General features: G+C 31.7%; 1 protein-coding gene across 2 annotated transcripts in view; it reads right to left on the bottom strand.

Moving 5' to 3' along the window:
• Nucleotides 1-1,333: 1,333 nt before the first annotated feature.
• The window catches only part of LOC115881340 (protein phosphatase 1 regulatory inhibitor subunit 16B), a 72,261-nt gene continuing 47,480 nt past the window's right edge, over nt 1,334-26,114 (bottom strand). For both annotated transcript variants that reach the window (XM_030898784.1, XM_030898785.1), the window contains exons 2-10: nt 25,234-25,509; nt 23,160-23,361; nt 21,158-21,401; nt 16,531-16,656; nt 15,462-15,537; nt 9,603-9,820; nt 6,620-6,758; nt 6,446-6,561; nt 1,334-1,720 (exon numbers count right to left, since the gene is read on the bottom strand). In XM_030898784.1, coding sequence (XP_030754644.1) covers nt 1,493-1,720; nt 6,446-6,561; nt 6,620-6,758; nt 9,603-9,820; nt 15,462-15,537; nt 16,531-16,656; nt 21,158-21,401; nt 23,160-23,361; nt 25,234-25,462 — 1,578 coding nt within the window. In that variant the 5' untranslated portion in view covers nt 25,463-25,509 and the 3' untranslated portion in view covers nt 1,334-1,492. The remainder of the gene's footprint in view (nt 1,721-6,445; nt 6,562-6,619; nt 6,759-9,602; nt 9,821-15,461; nt 15,538-16,530; nt 16,657-21,157; nt 21,402-23,159; nt 23,362-25,233; nt 25,510-26,114) is intronic.

The following is a 26,114-nucleotide window of genomic DNA, read 5'->3' on the forward strand; positions in this document are numbered from 1 at the left end:
AAATATGTATACTTAGTGCTTATTCTGAAAGAAAAAAAAATAATTTTCAAATTCTAGGAAACACCATAAAAAACGTAGATATTTCCCATTCATTTGCTACAGAAGAAATATAAAACCATTTTAAGATGTGTGCAAAACTTGTTTGAAATTATAACATATTAAAAAAATTATCTTTTTGCTGTAGATTATTTTTTTACTTCTATAAAATGTTTAGCTTAGTACTGCTCTGATTAAATAAAAAATAAGTACATTAAAAAATGTAAAATAAGTTTTTCTAAACAACTTAACAAAATTAAAATAATATAAAAACTAATTTAAAAAAACACATTCAAAAACTGAAATGCATTATCGTTACATTAATACTGCTCTTCGAATCTTTTAAAAATGTTGTTAATAAAAGGAAGCTTAAAGCCACTAGTTGCAATAAATAATTATTTAAGTACAAATCTGAGTGTAAAGTACAATGTTACAGCCTTTTATTTTGTCCTATATTCAACAGGCTATAACTTTTTTTATAAACAGAATATAACTCTATTTGATACAATTTTTAAAAAATTTAATACACGACACTTAATACTGTATGACCAAAAAAAACGGTGTCCAGTTGGCTTAGAAATGACGATCGATGATATTTTATATATAATTCTACACATAAAATGACAGCGATCTTCATATCATAGCCATCGCTGACGCCGTTTTTTTCGATCATATTGTACTACATATAGGGTATTCCATTTCACATTAAAAAAAAATATTGTTAACATTGTAGAATAAATATGATAGTTGCCACTGACAGTTGACAGTGTACGATTTTGACATTTTTGATAACGCACATCAGCAAAAAAAATAAAAACACTAAATCACCACAATACTTTTACTTTTACACTGGACGCACGCATGTTAGCATCATCAGCAGATGATTAAGCGTCCAGTGTAAAAGTAATAGTGTTTTGGTGAATTGCGGTGATTTAGTATTTTTATTTTGCTGTTCAACGCCAAAGGTCCCAACCCCCAACTGTAACGCACATCAAAACATAATAAAAATGCTACAATTTGCTTTTTTAATTACCGTCTTATCTCAAAAAATAAAAGAAAGAAAAGAAATTTAAAGCCTGTTAAAAATTTGAGAAATAAAATACTAACACTGTATAAAAAATATCGGACGTTTTGATAGACAGTATATCCATCAATAAACAAATTTGACTAAAAAATAAACACTAGGACGTATTTTACACTCTATATTTTGTCCAAGGTACTTTTTTTTCTGCTATGGTTTTTGATGTCCTTGTACAAAATATGTTTTAGTTTTTCTCTTTTCATTGTTTTTTTTTGCTTTAAACAGATTTACTAATCTGTATACAAAAAACGAAATGACGGAAGGTACTTACATTATTTGACGAAACGTGGAATCGAAAGATTTTCAGTGCTTAAAATCGATAATTCTTAGATTTAAAATTGTTGCTGTATTATTTATAAAAAAGACTTATTTGTCTTACTGTATGACGCAACATCTTTTGGGTTTGGCGTATTCTACGTTTTCTTGTGTCGTGTCGCCGGTAAACCTGATGATATCCGTGGAATTCGAATTTTGGGGCGACGACTCTGATTCGTCTAAGCTACCCACCGGAGATGCGTTGCTGTTTCTAATTTGCATCCTTTGCTTCTTAAGGTCAGCTAATGTTCCGTTGCCATTTATTGTCACAACCACATGAACAGTTACCTAAATAATAAAAATCGGGTGTTTTACTATGTTTAAATTTATTGAATTTTGTTATAAAGTTTAGTTGATATAATCAAATAAATACAGTATGATCGAAAAAAAACGGCGTCCAGTTGGCTTGGAAATGACGATCGATGTCATTTCCCATATAAAATGACAGCGATCTTCATTTCATAGCCATCGCTGACGCCGTTTTTATTCGATCATACGGTATTAGTGATGGAAAAAACCGATTAATTTCAATAATCGAGTACTCGAGTATCAAGCGATTGCAATAACCGAGTGATCACTCGAGCGAAATATCGCTCGTATTTAAAAATGCGGTTTTTTGTTCGTCGCATGTTGTAAGTACTCGTTAACGCCAAGCAGTAAGCTGCGTGCGCAGGGCACATATTCTTTCGGTAATGAACGGCAAGTAGTAAGTAGCGAGCGATTCGCTTGATCGCTTGATTTAGTTTATTTCGAAGCATTGTCGATGCAGGTCGTCGAAATTTTGTCCCTCAGATACGCAACGGATGAATATACCGGGTGCGTCTTAAAAGTGGCTCACCCCCTATAACTTTTTTATTTTTTCAGATAAAACAACAAGATTTGGTATGTTAGTATATGACCTAAATTAGGATTGATTGACATATTCAATTGTTTTCGGTCACTTCCGGTTTCACCGAAAATGACTACAACTTTTGATTTTCAAATCGTACCCTCGGTATTTTTTTTACTTTATTCGGTAGAAAATGACACTCTGAATAGAATGACATATCACATGTCAACTTTTGACATATTCGCATATGGTTTATTTGAAATTGTAACATGCGGTTCATAACGACAATTTGACTCGAAGTACCAAGTGTGTGGTATCAAATTATTTGTAAAAAAATATTTTTCGAAATATGCTAATGAGCCACCCTCGTTCCATTTGAAAAAAATTGAGATATGATCAAAAATATGATTTGGGCATCTTTTAACCGGCCAGGGCAAGACACTAAAACCATTAGACGATCAAATCTATTTTTCCAAGGCTTCTTGATTAAAAATTAGTGTTTTTAACACAGCCATGGCACTCTAGATTGAAATTTAAAATACAATTTGTTTTTAAGCGAATATGTCAAAAGTTGGTATATGATACGTCATTCTATTTAGAATGTCATTTTCTATCGAATAAAGTAAAAAAATACCGAGGGTGCCATTTAAAAATCAAAAATTGTAGTAATTTCCGGTGAAACAGGAAGTGACAGAAAACAATTGAATACGTCCATCAATCCTAATTTATGTCATATACTCACATGCCAAATCTCATTTTTTATCTAAAAAAAATAAAAAAGTAATAGGGGTGAGCCACTTTTGGGACGCACCCGGTATATACGGCGTCGTATAAATTTACTACCTGCAATGTATGTCGTATGTCACATTAAAATCGGATTTCAACACAGCCATTTTAACACAGCCATGGCACTCTAGATTGAAATTTAAAATACAATTTGTTTTTAAGCGAATATGTCAAAAGTTGATATATGATACGTCATTTTATTTAGAATGTAATTTTCTATCGAATAAAGTAAAAAAAATACCGATGGTGCCATTTAAAAACCAAAAATTGTAGTCATTTCCGGTGAAACAGGAAGTGACAGAAAACAATTGAATACGTCCATCAATCCTAATTTATGTCATATACTCACATGCCAAATCTCATTTTTTATCTAAAAAAAATAAAAAAGTAATAGTTGTGAGCCACTTTTGAGACGTACCCGGTATATACGGCGTCGTATAAATTTGCTACCTGCAATGTATGTAGAAAATTCGCTCGGCTTTTTATCGAGTATGTCGTATGTCACATTAAAATCGGATTTCAATTTATTTCATTCTAGGATCGCTTGCGTTCGTCGCTTGGTACTCGTCACTTGCATCGCTCGTTCATAATCGAGCGATGTCGGTTATTTCAATAATCGAGTACTCGAGCAAATTTTCGCTCGAGTTATCCCATCACTAATAAATGTATCTCTAAAATAAATGGAATCGACGGCACGATTAAGAAATATTGATAGGTTCATACTTCGTGAATTAGTCCTAAGTTTATCCTTAACATTAACCTAAGATTAACCCTAAGAAATTAACCTTAAGAAAAAAAAGAAATGCCGTTTATACTCCTAAAATAATCAATATACTCGTAAGCGCTTGCGCTCATATAAATCATATGTTTTGAACTAACCTAAATTCACAATTATTTTTAAAATTTCTAATACTAGAGAAACTAATTTTTACATTAATAATTTCCAGACCAAAAAATACATAATTTATTAACATTTATAAACCGTCAAATTCAACATGTCAGATATTATTTCGAGAATTCTTAAAACCCCTAGTTTTGAGCATGCGCGATTCTATTTTGAACTAAGCTTGATTTTCATGCGTCCGCTATCCGTTGATACGATGGTCCGATATTAATTTTATTGGTTGAATTTAAAGACTTTGGTTGGTTAGAAACGGTTAACCAATCGAAGCCTTTAAATTCAACCAATAAAATTAATATCGTATCGTCGGACAACGGATGCATGAAAATCAAGCTTTAGCATTAGCCCTAAGAATATAAAATACCCAACCTATTAGGACTAGGGCTAATGTTAGGATCGATACAACGGCAGCATGAACGCTAGCGTTCGTTTGTTATAACGTTAACGTTTTAACGTTAACGTTACGTATATTCTTGGGGTTAGGACTAATGTTAGTGTTATGGCCACGATACACATAAATGTTTAAGTATGTCGTTGTTATGGCTAAGATCGGAAGCATGTACCCACCAGAAATTAAATTTTACATTATTTGTCACTAGTTTAAACAGGGGCCTAAAAATTCTGACGTCACTTATGAGCACTTACCATGATAAGCATCATTAAATAACGGAGAAATATGGCAACGATGTGCGGTGTTATGACTGTTTCTCAGAAGTGCGTTGTGTCGCTGGGGACACTTCAAAGAATCAATGAGATTTGTATAAAATTCAAACAGCTGTCAAATTTGAATATAGTACAAATTTTGTTGGTTCTTTGAAGTGTCACCAGGGACACGTCAAAAGAACCAATGAGATTTGTACAGAATTTAAACAGAGCTGTCAATTTTAAATTTAGTACAGCTCTCATTGGTTGTTTAAAGTGTCAAACAGAACCTGGTGCTGAGAACGGGGCTTAAGGGATGTGTTACTTTGACAACTTTGACAGTTAAAATGCCATAATAAACGTTTCACGCTAATAAATAATATGTCACTATACGGGCCCTGGTCACTTTATTTGGTGGTCAGTATTTTACTAGAAAATATTCTAATAAATAACACAACACTGGAAATAGTAGAAGAATACATATATTTGGTTTGGTTATGAACGGTTGGGAAACTGCAGGTCGCACAAAGCTCAATGGACCGAAATATGCTAGTAATAACCAAGAAAGACCGTAAAAGAATAGAGTGGATACGACAAAAGGACCCAGATAATAGATGTCATCCACAGAATCAAATCCCTCGAGTGGCAATGAGCAGGATACATGGCAAGAAGGACAGATAACAGATGGACCGCAAAGATACAGCATGGTACCCAAGAAGAATTAAGAGACCTAGAAAAAGACCAAACCTAAGATGGGATCATGATATTAAGAAATTAGCAAGGATAATTTCATTAGTTAAAAATATAAAATTAAATCTTAAATTAATGTAAAATTAAGCAAATTCTAATCTAGTCAATATACAGAGAGGAGTAAGACAGGGATGTGTGCTGCCTCCTTCGTTATTTAATGTTTATTCTGAGGCAATTTTTTCGGAAGCTTTCTCTTCAACAGATTGCGGTATTAAAGTCAACGGCGAAGTCATTAACAACATTAGATTTGCCGATGACACAGTTCTTATTGCCGACTCTGATACTGGTCTCCAGAGTTTAGTGGAACGACTTGAAGGCTCCTGTAAGAAATACGGGATGAAGATCAATTCTCTTAAAACTAAGGTCTACAAGTTCAAATATTGGGGTCCTGGATAGTTTAACACCTTGAACAACGACGTGGAAATAAAAATCGGAATAGAACAAGCGAGAAATGCATTTTTAAAAATGAAGAACGTCTTCCAGAACCCCAGATTGGACCTTGAGTTGAGAACTAGGCTCGTTCAGTGTTATGTTTGGTCAATCCTATTATACGGAGCAGAAACATGGACACTGAAAGTTCAAGAGATGAATCGCCTCGAATCGTTCGAAACATATGGATATATCGAAGAATGCTTAAAATTCCATGCACAGCCCATATCACAAATACCGAAGTCTACAACAGAATAGGCAGAGAAAGAGAATTGCTCAATATAATAAAAATAAGAAAAACATCATACTTAGGGCATATATTGAGAAATGAAAAATACCCCGTCTTACAATTAATAGTTAAAGGTAAAATTGAAGGAAAAAGAGGTCTCGGCAGGAAGAAACTATCTTGGTTGAGAAACATCAGAAACTGGACTCACCTAACTTTTGAAGAACTTATAAGGAAAGCCGAGAATCGTGAAGATTTTGCCAATGTGATCGCCAACCTCCACGAAAGAGACGTACGTAACGAAGAAGAATAAGTCAATATGTGAAATATTAGGTTTTGTTTTGGTCCGTTTATAAAATTGAGAAATTAATTGGAAAAAAAAATAAGGCTAACAAAATTGTATTAAGATCGATTAACCCTGTATAAAGATAATACAAAAGATGAGCTTACCTTGCCGTTTACATCGGTGGTATACGTTTTTTCTTTCGAATCTAATATTCCACCGTCTATCGTCGAATCGTTGTCTTTACCATCTGGGTCTCTCCTGTCAAGAGTTTGTAAAGCGCCTAACAATACCAATAAAAAATCAATAATACTATATCAAATAGTTTTGTAAATACTTACCGGTGTTTGAATCTAACGTGTCTATTCTTTGCTTGTTGTTATTCGTAAGATTGTAATCTAGATTGTTGTTGATTGGTGCGCCGTTACGGACAGCGCTTATTGGAGGAATGTTCGAAGATATGTCGTTATTATCCAGTTCCTGGAACACAGATTATTTGTTATTGGTTCTTTTAAAAATGTATAATTACTTATTTGATAACTATTTCGATTGCTTTAATTGAATAAAAATGGTAAGCTAATTATATTAATAATAATATTCTAGGATCTAAAAACCGGCGTCAGAGTTGGCTTGGAAGAGAAGGTCACTGTCATTTGATACAGAGTGGCGTCTCTCATACGACGCGGGGGCTCCAAAGGGAACGGTAGTTTATATTGAAATAGAATTTTGGAGCATGTAGGTTAATTGAAAGAATTTTATAAAAATATATAGGATTCCACAGGGTGTTTCCAAAGAAAGCAGTTAGGCATCAATGTCGTGTTTTTTTTTAAATGGAACACCCTATGTATTAATTAATTTATTTCGAATTCTAAAAAAATAGAGTGAATTTCATTAAAGAAGCATGTCTAAAATGTAAGATTTTTGACATATTTTACATTTTGTGAATATGAATATTTTAAAAAAATAATTTTAAACAGCTACCTAAGTTATAATCTTAGTAATATACCCTTTATAGCTTGATATTAAATTAAAATAAGCATTGTATGTTAAATCATATTAAAATTTGACCCGAATAGTTGTACAGGGTGAGACAAAATTGATATTAAACATTGGTCACTTGTAAAACCAAGTTACTCTTTTATTTTATGCAAAACACCCAGTATATTACTCTGAGATTCAATGGGGCTATTAAGAAAAGAACATCTAAACGAAAAATAAAAGAGGCTTTTTTAATACAGTCTAATAAAAATAAATGTATTGCTCAGGCATCTGTAGAAGTTAGTAGTGTATATATATATATATTAGTGTATATAGTATTAATATAGTATATTAAATAGTAGTGTATATAGTATTAAAAAAAAACAAATATTTAATACTTAATATACTATAAGAATATAAACAAAAATGAAATAAAAAAGTCTTTGCCCTGACTTGGATTCGAACTCTGAATCATACTCTACGCACTGCTCTATGGAGACATGTTCGATTTATATTCAATACTAGAATTTAAAGGACTAATCGAAATATAGGATCTTCTTTCAATGCGCAGTAGAGAACGCAACGTTTACCGGCAGCCAGACGGGCATGCTGTTCTAGAGAGCATAGTAAAAGATATATCAAAAAGCCAGACGTCTTAAAATACTAGTTTTTCCGACGTTGCTAGCTCTCGTACTATTATGTTTTGTTCTCAAAACTCTCAAGAACTAATAGCAAATCGATATTTATTGAAGACGTTTTAATTGATATCAGAATAAATTTATCACTTGCCAAATTAATTACTACGATTTTTTGATGATCATTAAAGACAGAAAATTTGCATATAAACATCGATTTTGGATTTAAAAACTATTTATCAAGACACAATGTTAGAAAAACTATGTAAAAAACGTGATGTTCCAGTGGGTAATTTTCGAATAAAAAAATAAGCCGATAAAAATAAATAAAAAAAAACTCTAAATGACTTACTTTATATGACAGACATACGACAGTTGTTTTTCTTCGTCTGATCATTTTATTTTAGCCCAGACCACTGTCGCACACAAGCAAAAAGAAATAAGCTTCTTTGTACCGAGTTGAGCTAAGTAATTATATAAAAACATGATTTTTATTGTTTTCACTTAAAGAATTTTTTCATATTTCTAAAGATTTATAAGTTATGCTTGCGGCAACGACGTGTCGGGCAAGAAAAAAAAGTATTATTAGTCTTAAGTTAATTATTGATGGCTTAACATCAAACTTTCCTGCAAGTGTAGCCCATATGTTCACTCATACGAAAAACGTTAAATAATTAATTGGTCTAAACGCATCTTAGTCCAATAATTATTTTAATGATTAGTAAAATATATTTAATGGCGTATGATTTAATACACAACATACAGTGACCGTTAAAAAGTTTCACTAAAAAATCGTAAAACTTTTTATAACTATTGATTTATATAAAACCAATATTCATATAAAAATGTACACAGGTGGTCCAAACTATATTCCGGAAACTTCGGCAGTATATTCTGCAGATAAAAATAAGTAAAAAAGTTAGTATGTCCTAAAATGCTTAGTTTTGGAGATACAGGATGTAGAAGTTTCATTTTTATTTCGATTTTTTCCAAATAATTTATGAAGTAACGCCAATATTTGGAGGAAAATTGGCGTCTGGGAGTTTTTTGACATGAGAAATTTGACTTTGATGTCAATATGACTCCTACGTGATGTTTCCTCCCTGTAGGGTGCGCCACCTATATGTGTTTTAACTGTTTTGAAGAGTAATAACTTTTCTCTTCCGATAATAACTTGTCTTTTGGTAAAAATCACTATGGGCAACCGTTTTCAAGATATTTAGAATGGAAATAGTCAATACATGCCATTATTGACAAAAAATAAACACGTTGAGTAGATAGTTTGATAGTTATTTGACTGAAATAATAAATTTGGGAAGTTTTTATTTTTTTTAAATGAATCATAATTAAATTTTTCGGAAAAATAATGATAAAACAGTTTCTATTAAACTTTTGGAACAAAAAACTTTTCAAATTTATTATTTCAGTCTAATAACTATTTAGTCGACAGGTTTAATTTATGTCAATGATGACAGGTATTGATCATTTCGATTCCAAATATCTCACCATAACTCGTAACGATTTTTACCAAGATACTTTTTTTATGTAAAAAACGTCGTAAATGTATATTTTTTTACTCAGTAGTTTTATACAGGTACGGACAAAAAGTTATTACTCTTCAAAACAGTTAATAAATATGTAGGTGGCGCTCTCTACAAGTAGGAGTCAAAGCAAACTTGATCGTACAACATTTTGACTGTATGGTACTTACCGAGCCACTACCAGCTTGCAACCTTAACCTAGCTTCTTCAACGGCGTCTCTTCTTGCAGTCAAGCCTTTATCTCTCAAGGACGTTCTACGGACGGACTGGGTCCTGGTGTTACTCTGGGATCGCTTCACTTTCCTCTTCGCTTCCGCTTGTTTCTTGATTTCCTGTTCCGTTTTCAGTTCTAGTATACGCTCTTTGATTTCTGGATCTTCGCAGATGTCTGTTAAGAAATATTTACATATGAAGATAGATATAAAAGCAAGGCTTTTCTAATTCGGTTAAATATAAAGAAATACATCAATCATCTGAGCTATCGCTTCTGTGATTAAACTCTATATAACGAGTCAGGGAAGATTTCGACACACGATATCCAAAAAATGACAGAAAAACACATTTTTCCTGTAAATTAAAATGACAGACACAACTGTCACTATCACGGATCTTTCCGTTGGATAGACTACATTTGTAACAGCAACTGTGTGAAAGCAGCGTTTGGAGAAGCGTTGGGCTTCTCAAAAAGAATATACAAAAAAAATTAGTCTAATAACAAATATTTTCCTGACACAGACGCCATCTACTAAAGTCTGCCTAACGAGTCAGATTTTTCCAGTCAGTCATTTCGACAGATGATAACAAATAACAAAATAAAATTTACCTGTGAATTAAAATGATGTATTCTCTCATTGGACATAAATATTCAAAAATATACATACATAACATAAATCTTGGTAAATAACAAAATATTTCATATTATTATAGCTTTTTAGTCTTACCTCATTAGCTAACAAAGTCCGTTATTAGACTTTGTTATAACCCTATATCATATTATACAGGGTGGCGCACCCCATTCGCCTCGGTTGATTATACGAAAAAGGAAAGATTAGAAACAAAATATTTTATGGGTAAATGTGGGAAGACAATATGCATAATTTAAAAATTATTTTGAAATGTACAGGGTATGTCAGAAATAAGATCCACCCCAAAGTTATATTTTTTCTTATGGAACACCCGGTATTTTATTTTATATTTGGATCCGTGAACACAAAATAAGGCATTTATTATAAGAGTTAAATATGTTTAGAAGCTTTGGTTTTTGAGATATTTAAGGGTATTTAAATATGCATGCTATAATAAAAAAGACTGTTAACACCCTGTACAGCTTGTCAGAATTAATTCTTGTGTTGACTTTTAAGTCAAAGTAATAAGCTTTACTGAAAAATTTGATTGCTTCGTTTAGTGTATACAGGGGTATCAAAAATTTATGGTCTATTTTAAATATTTATTTTCCATAAAACCCTGTATTTTTTTAAATAAATCGAAGCAGATTCAAATGCTCTTTCAAACTATATTAGGGTTTCCTATACCATCTAACTCATATTTTGAATAAAGAACATTGTTTCAAAAAAATGGCAATCAAGAGGGTAGTGTGTCGTCATGGCAAGTTTCTAGTGACAGTTAGTAGCTATTTTCAAAATCGAAATTAGTTTATAAACTTTATTTAAATTTATACCAGTTTCCTTTTATTTAATTTACCCCTATAATAGTTTAATAAATAATATTTATTAAATATGTATTTATTATTCTATCAAGAACAACGAAGAAATAGTTCTGTAATTTATTTTACGGTGACTTGTAGATATATGGATTTTCTATAAAAGAGCCAAATACGGCAAATTCATTTTCTTCACTTCCAACGACAGGTGGAATGCTGCCTAATAGGTTTTTTATAAACCACACTACCAGCTCTGAGAAATAGAACAAGTAATTTTTCAAAGGAACGCTTATCAGGAAGATTCATATTTGAATATCTTTGAGCAAAAGCTCTTGAGACCAAGAAGCAATTTTCTTCATAAAATAAAATCACTAGTAACATATCCATTCGTTTCGCTAGCAGATACTGCTGTATTTTCTTGATAAATTAATGAATACTTAAACTGTTGTAGGTAAATTTAAGTAAACTGTTACAAATCTACATAATAATGTCCATAAACCAATGTCGATTTTGAAAATAGTTACTAAATGTCCCTAGAAAATTGTCATGGCGACACCAGCCATCTTGATTGCAATTTTATTAAAAAATTGCTTTTTATTCAAAATCTGAGCTAGATAGATATAGAAAATCCTAATATAGTGTGAAAGAGCATTTGAATCTGCTTGGATTTATTAAAAAAAAATACAGGGTGTTGCATTTGAAATAACTAAGTTTTTATATAAAATAAATCCTTAAAGTAGATCTCAGCAATTTTTGGTACTCCTGTATAAATTTAAGGAAGCAATAACATTTTTCAGTAAGGTTTATTTCCCCACCTTTAAACTCAGCACAAGATTAAAGTCTGAAAAGTAATGTACAGGGTGTTAATAGTCTATTCTATTGTAGCATGCATATATAAATATCTTTAAATATCTCAAAAACCAAAGATTTTAAACATATTTAACCCTTATAATATATGCCTTTTTTTGGGCCCAAGAATCCAAAAATGAAATAAAATACTGGGTGTTCCATAAGAAAAAATATAACTTTGGTATGGATCTTAGTTCTGAAACACTCTGTATATTTCAAAATAATTTTAAATTGTGCACATTGCCTCCCCACATATACCCATAAAATATTTTGTTTCCACATCTTTCCGTTTTCGTATAATCAACCGAGGCGAATGAGGTGCGCCACCCTGTATACTTACATGGATAAGTAAATCGCTATGGAAACTGTCGCAAACATATCAACGACTTCCATTTATCTTCTTTTTTTGTTGCGGTGCTTCTACTCTATCTATCCTTGTCGAGGACCTATCGTCCGCGCGCCAAATTTGAACATTAATTTTAAAAATTTAATTTGTAAAATGCTTATATTTGAACAATAAACTGAATGTTTACTGTCACAAAAATTAAATTATATAAAAAATACATTTAGCCATTCCATACGAATATCAATATTCTTAGGAACTCTAACAAGAAAGTATGCATGTGGCTTAATATAAATAAAAGAACAACTGAATACTTTACTTGCATATGAAAAGATAATTCGGGGACCATTCTGTTAGAACTTTCACACACTAAACACTTTCTAGTAATTTTTACGAGTATTTAGAAAGTCCAACGAAAAAAGAAATAAAAATATAATTGCACAAACTTAAAATTAACTTCTCACTGAACTCACTTGCATCCTTGGCTATATAAAAGCGGTCGATGAAAGAGTAATTAATACAATTTTTAAATTAAAAAAAACCCAAAAAACAAGAGTAGTTACACAATGGAAATAAGATTATGAAATATGATTATGACAAGATTATGGCAATATGATGGCCTCTGATGGCAATGAAAAGTTGGTTTTCATAACAATGTATAATTTGTACTTTCTAAACCGTATAAAATTGTGATTATTTTGGAAAAACGTTTAATGCACATGCGCAAAGTAAGGTGCTCGAGAAAGACAAACCTATTGAACGTTTCATAAGTGCAATAAAGAAAGTTTGAAAATGGCATGTCGTGATGGAGACATATTTTTTAATGCTAAACTTATGGCGTTGATTTATCCACGTACTAGGTTGATCTAGGGATATAACTATCATTAAATAATGTCTAAATGTTGACCTTATCTAAAGAAAATCTATCAGAACTTCAACATTAGATGAGTCTATGAGAAATATCTACAGATCTCCATATAGCTAAATTTAGCTTTTATCAGGGGCGGCCCTAGTAGCACTGGAAGATGGTGAGGCACATTAGAAGAGAATTTTTATTAGTATGTATATAGGGTGACCATTAGTACGAGGAAGTCAAATATCTTCGTAGTTGACAAATATATGAAAAAAACTTCTATATAAACAAAGTGCATATCCTAAAAAAATATTTTCTGTAAAATTGCAATCGCATTACCATTTTTCTGTACAGAATTGGGTTCAGCATAAAATTCAGCATACTTCACACTATTGATTTATTTGAAGCACTGTATATGGGGGATTTCCATGATAATTCATATTTGAAAAATTTCATTTTTTAAAAAGTAGTAAAAACCTGGAGTGAATTTAACTTATTGATATATTATTGCTTAACTATGTATATAGCGATACTGCTATGTAGGACAAAAGAAGAAATCCGAGAAAAATTCACATTATTTTATACAGGGATTTATTTATGGCACGGCCAACATTGCAATATTATAATGCTATATCTCAATTTTTTTAAATGCAATACACACTGTATATTATTTTTAGTATTTTAAATACCTACAGACTTAAAAAGCGCAGATTTTTGTATTTAAAATATTTCTAAATTTTTAGCAGTTGCCTTAAGCCTTATGTAATATAATTCGCTGTAATATACCGTATGATCGAATAAAAACGGCGTCAGCGATGGCTATGAAATGAAGATCGCTGTCATTTTATATGTAAAATTATATGGGAAATATCATCGATCGTCATTTTCAAGCCAACTGGACGCCGTTTTTTTTTCGATCATACGGTACCTATTACATAGGGCTATTGCAACAGTAAATTTTTATCAAAACGACCTCAGGATATTTTGTCTTATATATTTTACTCTGTATGGTAAAATTTTGTTTTTCTACCAATCCTATAAAAATAAAACAAAATGAAATCTCTGTAACAGGTTGCTTTACTTTTTGACTATACAGTACACAATTTATCTAGAAATGATTCGTATTCGAAAAACTTTACCTGGGAAGTCCTCTGATGATGCATGGTCCCTCTAAATCATCATATCAATCAACAAGTCACTGCCCACTTTTTAGGTATTTACTTAATACGTTGTAATCAGTAAGACGAGTAATTAAACATGCAATTCACATTAAAAAACGTATATATTAATCAATTAGAGACAAAACAGTGCAATAACCGGCAGAGTTAATTCAAACTAATACAAATTCCCAAATAATGCAATTCTGCATTTTCAGCCTGTCGCCAGCTGTCGCCTAAAATCTCTCAGGCTGATCGCCGGGAACTGATCGGGAAGTGATACATATATTTAACGAATGGCTTTTAAGGTTTAAATTTACATTTGAGGCTCGCCTCAATACGGTCTTTTTACGCGCTACTACTCCATACATTTTATCTCTCTTCAACTAAAGGTTTTGCCTATGCTTTTTCTTTTCATTCTATAGATTTAAGATTCCAGTGAACGCTGTCGCTCCGTCAATGCGATATACCACAATGCGTTAGACAAGGAAAGACGAGAGGCAAACCTCTGCACATATACTTCTTAAAGAACAAATGAGATGGATATATATATCGTCGTTTGTCGCATATGGGAAAGGAAGCGCGTTTAAAGGAATACCATCGACGTAATTTATTGTAGAATGACGGATAAAAAATACAATTATTATTGATGCAAATAGGGAAAAAAAATATAAAATTGTGATTAAAGATGTATCGATTAATACGTGTAATTCTTCAAATGTATTGGTGAGGCACTGCCTCATCTGCCTCATAGGACAAGCCGCCCCTGGCTTTTATATAGTTTTTTCTTTATTCTTTTTGTTTTTGCTTTTAACGATGGAGAGAAGTTAAACCAGTGAAACATCAAGTGTATTTGATGGTCAGGCAAATTTGTTTGTAAGTAAATAGCCACTGATGAAAATCTGGTTTCTGTTTAGATTTTAACGACGGCATTTTTTGGCAAAAAACACAAAAATAGACTACTAAGTCTTACTCTACTGAAAGACAAATTGCATATGAAGCATAATGGGCAAAATTCCTTTGAAATTCTAACCGAAAAACCGATGATTTTACTTTTTTAAAATGAACTGAATAGTAGATTGCCAGTGTTGATATGAAACATCTCATATTCTAGAATTAATTAGATAGACATTTTGCCCTTATTTTAATAAATGGTAAAATGTATACCTGAAGGTGTTTCTTCGTTTCGATTTCTTGCATTCAAATTGGCCCCTGCTTGAGCCAGCATCTCTAAAACTTCTATCTGTAAAAAAATAAAACAACTGTCATTTTTAATTAGTAAGCAACAAATAAGGAACTAAAAATACCTACATCTTTCTAATTCCAACCAAAGCAAATCTGACTTTCTACAAAAAATTAATTATTTTGATAAAAAAAAAGGTAAAAAGGAGGCAATTTTAGGTTATCCAGAAAAAGAGGTAAATCTCTATTAATTTCTTTTACGTTTTTGTTAAGCAATTAAATTTATCATATTATTTTTAACAAGCTAGTAATTTTAATAAGTTAGCACTTGGCAATGCCACAGCATGTGTATCATATGTTTAGTTATAACGATATGATTTAATAATAAGATATGGAGTATGCTTTTCAGAACGCTCCTGGGTAGTGAGAGCAAATTTAGTATTTCATTCAAATTTAATTCTTTTTGTCTTACTCGCTAGTAAATTTGAATAAGATATGTCTATTTGACTCTTGGACATTTTTCATATAGTTAACCAGTATCAAGAAAAAAACATCTTAGTCTTGAGAATAAGTGTTTAATAAAAAAATGCGTAGGATGATCATTTGGTAATGTAAATTAACATATTTAATTCAACGTCCACTATTACACAATTTAGGCCTTATCGCACTTACATGATTTTTTTTCATAAAACGATCTGAGAAATCGCATCTAAATCATTGTTTTATTTTATTTGAAAACGTCTTGTATATTTTAATCTGAATGGTTCAAAGAATGAAATATGCATCTAACTAGATGTTTCAGAATTATTCTTTATAAAGTGTAAATTAAGGTAATAAATAAGATTAAAAGATTAATTAATAAAATTAAACAAAACAAAGTATGAGTACTAATATTTTTAATCGTTTAATCAATTAATTATTAATACTTTTGTTCTTAATATCTTTCTTTTTACCTTTTGAAATAGAAAGAAAATAATATATAAGTGTTCTGAAGACCTTCTTCATGAATAAAATAAAGAAAAATGTTACTTTCTGAACGGCGAAAAATACTTACGTGACCCCAGCAAGCTGCCGCATGCGATGGCTGCCAATCATCTTTATCCTTCACGTCTGTCCTTACACCGTGCTCTAATAAAAACTCCACTACCGAAAGATACCCGTTGGCTGCCGCAATGTGAAGCTGCAATAAAAGAGAAATATACCATACCTATAGATACTCTCATGAATTAAAAATATCTCGATTATATAAAATGTCACATTTTAAGAGTCTATTACGCTGTACTGTTCGGGTCTAATTTCCTTCTTCATTTGTGTAAAAATACCTAGCCAGTTTTACATAAAACGTTAAATGCCGAACGCTTATTTTGCTACTTTTTCGGACTAGTGAAATGGACTCTTAAGTCCATAACATTCTTTTGTATCTTGGTATGTAGTACAGCGTACAAAAATCAGTGTAACAATTAAATTAATTTAAAATTACTCTTATGCTATAGTGGAAATTCCTAGAATTTTTCTACTTTCGACATATTATGATATCGTGTATGGTAATATTTTTTGTGATTAAACAAAACAATACTGTATGATGGATGAAAAAAAAACGCGTTGACTGAAATGAAGATTGATGTCATTCCTTACAAAACATATTTAAATAAACAGCAGTATATTTTATAGCTCGCTACCTATATACACGCGGCAGAGAGTCCACGTGGACTAGACGAGTATGTCACGGCAAAACACACCATTCAAAAATGACAGATGATATTTCAATTTTATTGGTTTGACGGAACGATGAGCGACAAACGGATGCCGACGCGTATGAACTCGCCTTTAGATTTTTGAAGCTTGTCAAAGTCTTGCCAAATTATAAGTTATAATTTTGTGTCAAATTATGTCAAATATCTGCGTTATGGAAGATGATGCATTTTGATTCGTGTTATTACGTGTATTTTGTGTCTTTTGAAGTCTAGTGGAGGAAAAATCGAGGAAAAATTAACTGTAGACCCAGAGCACAGTTTATAGTTAATATTCACTGCCCAGGCAGAAAGTCTTATACACCAATAAAGTTACCATCAATAAAGTTTGTATACCATCTCGTCGTAGATAAGTGCATCTCGTATATGGGTACAAGGATCGTACTAAAGATATACTAAAAAATGGAGTACCTACCAAGCTGTAAAATATCACACGATAGGCAAATAATGGATTTTAGTACTGCAGAAAAATAATGTCAACAGGTACTGATTAAAAAAAATTAAGATTAAAGTTAATTAATCAACCTTTAAGATATAAAATTTTGTAAATGTTATTATTAATAAAATAGTTTGTTTTATGTATGTTGTTTTATTTATTCCTGTAGAATATTACAAATTTGTATTTGTACATAAGTTATATTGATTAATATAATAATAAATGCGGGAAGTTTCTTGAAGCTTGTAAGTAACAAATAGTTCTTTTTTATATTCTTTCTATGAGGTGTTTTGTTCTTGTTTGTTTTGTATTAACACATACCGTTTTTTTTTAATAAAATAACTCGATTACGTTCAGTTTTATACAGTTTTTTTTTCACAATATTTTGAAGTAATCACTTGTCAGTCAAATTTTAAATATATTAACTTCTTTACGGATGCTTCGTAGCTACAGAACGCATAGATGTACTGTTAGGTGGCAGACATAAATGTGTGTTATTTTTGACACTGCATTACAGCCCCTATTTAGAATATTTTGATTTTAAGAGAGATTAAACTTTTATTATATAACTGTTTTTACTTGTAGATACCGACTTATTTTTATTTAAAAAGAAATCTATTTTAATTGCAACCTAATACAATACATTTTACAAATATACAACATAATATCGTCGCTTATCTCGCGTAAAGGCGAAAAATTATTAAACTGAAAAATCGAAGAAATGAGTTATGTCACTTGAGACTTCCTACAGGCACAACTTTTATCTCACAAAGTGCTGTAACTGTATCTCTCACGATATCAAGGTAGTGATCGTATTTGGATTCAACGTACTATCTTACAAAAATTACAAGTTCAATACCAGGTAATTTTTTATTTTCTGAGACAGTGGATGATATAGAAAAAACTACTGAATAAGTATAGTATCTTGCTTCATTTGCAAGTGGAGGACGGCTTCAAAAAGGGAAAATTCTCTGTAGTTAAAGTGGCACAATTTTCCAAATAATCATCAAAGTTACGGAAAAAAGTAACAATAGAAAAGTGTACCATCGGTTAAAAAAATAAAATACTTTAGGTTATAACCATTAGTTTAGTGATACAAAATAAAAAAAACTTTATTTTTCAAAATTAAAAGTGTTTTATAATAAATAGCATTCTAACATAATATTAATCACACACTGGACCTCTATTAATGCACAGAAAAGAAAAGAGGGAAATTGTTTATTATTACTATATTCAAAAATAACGCGCAGATACGATATTTTGAATTGAAAGCAAATTCCAAGCTGTTGTTTTCATATTTAACTTGTTTGTTTTTAAATATTTCCAAAATATTATTTACAACAATCGACATACAAATAACTCAACTATTCCAGCAGTGTTATAAACTTTTTCATTGTTAATTTTTCAAATTAAATTTGCATGCATGTTACTGCAAAAAAAGTTGTCATTTATTTTAATTCACAAATTAAGTATGTCCGTGGTAATTGTATAGAAACAGTTATAAGAAAAAAAGTTCAATACACACAACCAAACTTATATGGAATCGCTCTTTATTTCTGACTAAATTTCTTGCAAGGATAAAAATTAGTATACAACTTTAAGATAAGGCTTTTTGTTGTAAATAAACATGATAATAAAGAATAATTGACTGCCGCTATTTATTTTCTTTTGATTTACTTTGTGTTCAGTAGTAAAATCACGATTGTCCGGTAATTTCCATTCTATCCAAAAAAATAAAAAAACGCCTTAAGATGGATTAACAGATGTACAGAGGGAAAGAATTATTGCTCTTACCGAACAAGGAATGCTCAAAAGAGACGTAGCAGAGATCGTAGGCGTTACCCAGGGTGTTGTATCGAAACCAAGCAAGGTACTTGGAATTAGGAATACACAAGGATAGGCCCAGACAAAGTCGTCAAAGAGTCACAACTGAACAAGACCGCATTGTGTGGAAAATCGCTAGACTAAATCCCAATGTTTCTCATCCAGAGCTACAAAGATAACTTCTGGCAGCTACAGGTGTGAACGTTTCAGTTGAAACCATAAGAAAAAGGCTTCGTGCCCGAGGGTTTTACAGTAGGAGAGAGTTACGGATACCACAGTTATCTCGGCAAAATAAAATTGACCGGCTAAATTGATGCCTTCAACATCAAAACTGGACAACTGAGAATTGACAAAATGTTCTTTTTTCGGATGAGACCAGAATTGGCCTAAGATCAGATAACCATCGAATTCGGGTTCTCAAGCTCCAGGACGACTAGCGAGACTTCTGTACCAAGATATAAAGTAGGAACTGTAATGTTCTGGGGAGGTATTATACTGGGAGCAAAAACTCCATTGTTACCACTTCAACAAACTTTTAACGAGTGGGAGATATGTTGATTTGGTGCTAGAACCAATCGTTAGTCTTTCGAGAGCTGCAATTGGGGATAATTTTAACTTCATGCACGACAGTGCACCTCCCCATACCAGCAGAGTGACTAGAGAATATCTTGAAATGGAAGGTGTCAGTTTTGGACTGGCCTGCATGTTTACCAGATTTAAATCCTATCGAACCCTTATGGGACTAGTTCAAAAGAAGGGTTAGAGCTCGTCGAAACAATCCAGGAAATCTTGCACAGCCTTAAAACATACCCCAAGACAACATTGATAATTTAATAAGAAGCATGCCAGCGCGGATAGAAGCTTGCATAAGGGTTAGAGGTGGCAATAACAAATATTAATATTTTCAATTTTCTTTTTGTTTTTGCTTTTTTGCCATTAAAAATTTAAATCTTAATTTGGTTTTTTAGAAAACCAAAAAAATACCATTTTGATTATTTTGGGAACCGATTAATTTTTTTATTGATATATGGATTATTTTTCATTAAAACTCATTGGTAAGGAGTGAGTTTTATTCATAAACACAATATCTTCATACGTCTCGAAAATTATGAAAAATTATAGATGATTCCATATAAGTTTGATTGTGTGTATATTTTATAGTAGTTGACTATGTCATTAAATATCGCATCTATTTATCATACTAAACAACTTATTTGCATAATTTGAAAACTTATGTAAACATTTCGGGCGAATTAACATTTTTAAACCAAATACAATTAACATGAAATTAAAGAAATCTAACACCCTACATCAATGAGAATCCTACAGAAATAGAGGGAGTACAAGCCATCAAAACTTGTCCATCCAGAAAAGACAATAATTTCAATAGACGCCCAAAAATCGACAGAAAATACAATCTATTTTTGAATAAAAATGACAGTCATGTATTTTCTCGTGGGACAGACCTAGAGAATATTGAAAAATATTAGATTTAGGCAGATAAAATAAATAAGATTAAAATAGACATTCTAACAAGAAACCCCTATTAAAACTAAACTCCCACTCATTGTCAATTTTAAGGACGCTACAACTTATACAGAAAATAAATAATATCAAGTAAATTAAGTTTAAATAAAAGAAACTATCAAAAATGATTAAAAGTATCGTACCGGTGTGGCGCCTTGAAAGTCGTACTGATCCAAACTTTCCCCTTTTTGTACCATAATCCTCATATCGTTCAGCATCTGCCTCTCGGTGCTCGCTCTGGTTTCGTCTATCAGTTGCTGGGTAACTCCGTTCTTCGCCATCTCGCTCTCTATGTAATCCAAGGCTTGTTCATCCTCGCAAATGTCGTAGGGCATGTTACCATCGGCGTTTACCGCTAAAAGATTCGCACCCCTCGAGATTAATATCCTAAAAAAAAAACGAAATTTGAAGGAAATTTTATTAGTTAAATTACGAATTTTTGGTATAAATTAATTGTGTTGTGATACTTTAAGCTTAAAATTTTTTACAAGGAGACCTTGCAGTCGAACATTGTTCTTTTTAGAACCTATTTTAGTGCGAAATGGTACAAAATAGCTTAATAGCCGTTGCAAAAAAAAACTTATCGCAACCTTATTAGTACAGAACAACAAACAAAAAATGTAATATACCAAATACCCTGTGAATGCGATAAATTTTACATTGGTGAAACATCTAGACCCTTAAATGTTAGAACTAAAGAACATAAAGATTATTTAAGAAAGGGAAATTTTCACAAATCTAAGATATGTCAGCATTCTTGGGACACAGGGCACAGAATAAATTTTAATAACGCCAAAACTATAATGAAAGAAGCGATAGCCTCTAAAAGAAAAATAAAAGAGGCTTTTTTAATTCAATCTAATAAAAATAAATGTATTGCTCATGGATTTGTAGATGTTAGTAATGCATGGCAATCGCTTCTTTGATTTTAAAGAACAATAGATACAAGATAAATAAACATAAAATACGTAAAATTTAAAAATAATCATACAGAAAGTTTGGGGCTTTTTGGTTTTACCCATAGGTTTTACCTTATTAAGTAATTGTTATCAGGTAGTAAGTAATTGTTAATTTTAAAGTTTAAATATCAAGTTAAAAATGTCATTTTAACAGAACGTCAACGGTTTCTTGTAGACGTATCTGTTTTAAAAAAAGTAGTGTTCTGGAATAGTTGAATTTAAATATTTTAAATGTTTTTTTTCTCTATTCTTTGTATTTTTTTGCTTCCGACGACGGAAAGAGATAACTTTCCGAAACGTTAAGCATTTTTTTTTGCTTTGTTAGGCAAATTTGTATTACCGTAAACATAACTTCTAACAAGCAGCGTCCGTTTAGGTTTAACGCAGAAGTGTTTACAAAAAATAATTATTTTATTTTGTAGATTTTCTTGCAGCAGTGGCGAAATACCCATACAGGATTTTTTTGGAAAGATGAATCCGCCACATAGGTATAGACATTTTTTTGTTTATATTATAATTAATTTATTTTTGTTTTCTAAAATCTTTTGATTAAAAGAAAATATGTAAAAGTAGACAACGCTATGCCGATCAAGCTTAATCAAGCGACTAAAAGTTCATTTGGTATGATCTATATCAACAACTCCTATAATACCATTTTGTAGGAGTTAATATCTATATACACATACACATATTTAAATTTAAAAAATATATCATATATTTTAATGATGAAATTAATATATAATTCCACTATAATAACCACAAATTTAGATCTAACTAAATTTAATAATCGTATCTACATATATCTTCAAATTCCGTATCCATAACGTGGATTTAAAAAATATCACAATAAACCATAATTATTATTTGGAATGTGTTTACACCATAGCGCTGATACCAAAACTATATAGGAAATCAGAACAAACAAGTTTCAACTGATAATACAACAGGAAAAAGAACATGGCATTTCTAAACTATTGTTCATCTGATGAATTGATTACTAACTGTATAAATAAATAAATAGCTCTTGTTTTTTCTAAATTTCCAATTCTAGACTTATGGCCAGTTTAAGACCGAAATATTTCTCTGTGCGACGTCAAATAACCAGTGCGTGTCAATATATTTTATACTTTTTTTTCAGATTTCAATACATTAAAATTTTCACAAAAACTTGAGACAATACACGTACCTAACTAGTTTTAAATGACCACATGTAGCTGCCGCGTGCAATGGTGTCCATTTTTCGCTGTCTTCCGCATTGACATTCGCTCCGTATTCCAGTAAAAGTGACAACATGGGTTCGTTGTCATCTATGCAACACTGGTGCAAGGCCGTCAGTCCATCTTCGTTGCAAGAATCTGGACTCACGCCTTTCATTAGCAATCTTCTTACTGAAATAAAAGAAACAGGGATTTATAATAGTAATTTTAGCATAAAACCTACGACCTTCGTCATCGAACTAATAAAACACATTAAACATAATACCATACATTAAGTTTTTTGAAACAAGGCATGAGCCGTGGATAAAGAAACTAATATTAGTACAGTATGATGGAAAAAACGCTGTCCAGTTGGCAATCGATGATATTTTCCATGTAATTTTACATATAAAATTACAGCAATATCCATTTAAAAGCCATCTCTCGATCATATTGAATTTCAAAATCAATTTTTTGGCAACAAAAAACCTACAGCTATGGCACTGGCTGCTCGTGAATAGAATTATCATAGAATATAGTAGCTTCAAGAGACCTAGAGGAAGGCCAAACTTGAGATGGGACTATGATATTAGGAATTTGGACCCAAATACAAAAAAAGTATCTAAATATGAGAGGGAGGCTACACCATAATTGGAAATGGTTGAATAAGCAGAAAATGATGATGATGAATGATGAATGATAGTAGCTTACAATGTAATGTGTACCAAAATTAATTTAAATAACTTGAGAGGTTGGGGTATAAAAACATCCGAAGTCAAAACCAGAAAACTTTTAAATGGCTGGCAAGATTTTTATACAGATTGGCGAATGTAGTATACACCAACATTATAGACGCAATTAACAGCCGCAAGGTCAACAAATTCAAAACAGCTATATCAAGTCTGGAAGACATTAAAAATTATGTACCAATTTAAGCTGAGGCAACCTGGTATACAGATGATTGAAGAACTTCAGTGGAAGTAGGAGCTAGCTGGAATAGTAGGGATGACCAAAGAGTAGCTCCCCAAGATGACCACAGTAGATTACCAAATAAAAGCTAATTTTGTGGAAGAAATAATAAGGCAACGGAGAACACACCGTTCTGTTGTCATCTTCAAAGGTAGCAAAACAGCACTATAGGTACTTGATTCCATAGTAGTTAATTATAGACTAGTATGAGATTGTGATGCTCTAAATACAATGGGAGAACGTTGCAAAATTACGTTACCTTGAGCACAGTCCTCGAGGACACGAGCATCACAACAGCATCGAAATGCAAATGAAATGCCCAAAGGAGATCCATCAGTACAATCCACTGGATCCTAAACTTTCTGCAGTGCTGCAAATTATATGAAAAAAATACTCTAGAATGGTCAAAACATTCGCCAAAGCAGAGAAAAATTGTTGGTAGACCTAATAAGCAAAAAATGAAAATTGTCAAAACTTAGTAGTTGTTACCAGCAGGGCCTTGCAAGATCCTTAGACATTTAAAGCTGGCGGGATTAACAGACAAAGTTATCTGTAGACTCTACCAATCAGAATATGAAACGACAGACAACATTCAGTCATGGTGATGATATGTATGGCAATGTCTAATAAATGGACGTCTCCTTGTACTTGGCGAGATGGCTATCTATTGTCAAAGACCTATATGAAAAGTTACAGATTATTACATTTTCTGGAAAATATACGACTGGAGAATGTAATTTAGAGATCAGACGACTACAATAAATATGTAAAGATCGCAGTTGTCAAAAGCTACCTCATAAAATCTAATATCTTATCTAATACAGTGGCTACTGCAAGTTGGTGTAAAAAAGTGGCACTGGCAAAAGAGGTCGAATGCAGGCTCTGCATGCAAAAGGTAGAAACTAGGAAAACATCAAAATATCTTGTCCAGCCGGGAGCCATGGGAACAATAACTCAAATTTAATTATAAAGTAAAACTGTGCTGGACTTAGATTAAGACATCATTAATTACTTTGTAGAAGTGTTTAATAAAAACTGGATATAATTTCAACTCTATTAATAGCTAGGAAAAAAAATGTTGTAAAGAATTGTTACCTTCGTCTATGTCGTTTCTAGCTGCAGCTTCCAATAACACCACGCTGTCCTCAAACACGATGCCTCTTTTGTTGCTCTTCAACTGTTTGTTGTTCTTCTTATGCTCCTTGTCCTTCTGCGTGTACAGCTTCAGTTGCTGACTGCGCCTCTTCCTGGCGAGCATCAGCCTATCTTGGGTGGGCATCTGTTCGATGCGGGGCATTTCTTCTATTAATTGAGCGTGCTCCATCTTTGAGGATGATTCTAGATTATGTACATATAGTATCAGTCTTTATTCTGAAAGAAAAAAAAACATACCATTAGTCACAGTATTTCTTTTTCCTAAATCCAGTGATCAAAAATCCCGGGATTGAATGCCCTAGTTGGTAATCAACTACATCATCACTATATTGAAATCATTGAAAAAAAACAATAGACTACAATAGTGAACCTAAAGAACATTTAAATAATAATGTAAATTAAATAATGGCCAAACCATAGTGTAATGTTTAACTTTATTGCTAATAAAGACAAGTTTATTATTATTATTATTTTCCGTGGGTAGAATAAAATGCTTATCCTCTTAATCTATTATACAACATTTTATAGCCATTATCCACTAATACTAATTACTAAATAATGAATGAAAATAAAAGGAGGAAGGTTTATTAAAACTTAAGTTTTTATTTTCTTTTAATTATAATTTATCACGAACTTTGATTTTAATACTGATTTAAATTTTCAAAAATCATGTGTTTTAAATCATAGATTGAAATCGTTTCAGTACTGAACATTTCAGATTAAAAATTATTTCTATAAACTCTTCTTAAAAGCGTTTAAAGAAAAACACACCATCCTACGTTTCATACTTGAACTTTTCGTACCTCAGCAAGTCATTTAAA

Source organism: Sitophilus oryzae, unplaced genomic scaffold (assembly GCF_002938485.1).
Source record: "Sitophilus oryzae breed Bouriz unplaced genomic scaffold, Soryzae_2.0 scaffold_1716_pilon_pilon, whole genome shotgun sequence".
Classification (NCBI taxonomy): domain Eukaryota; kingdom Metazoa; phylum Arthropoda; class Insecta; order Coleoptera; family Curculionidae; genus Sitophilus; species Sitophilus oryzae.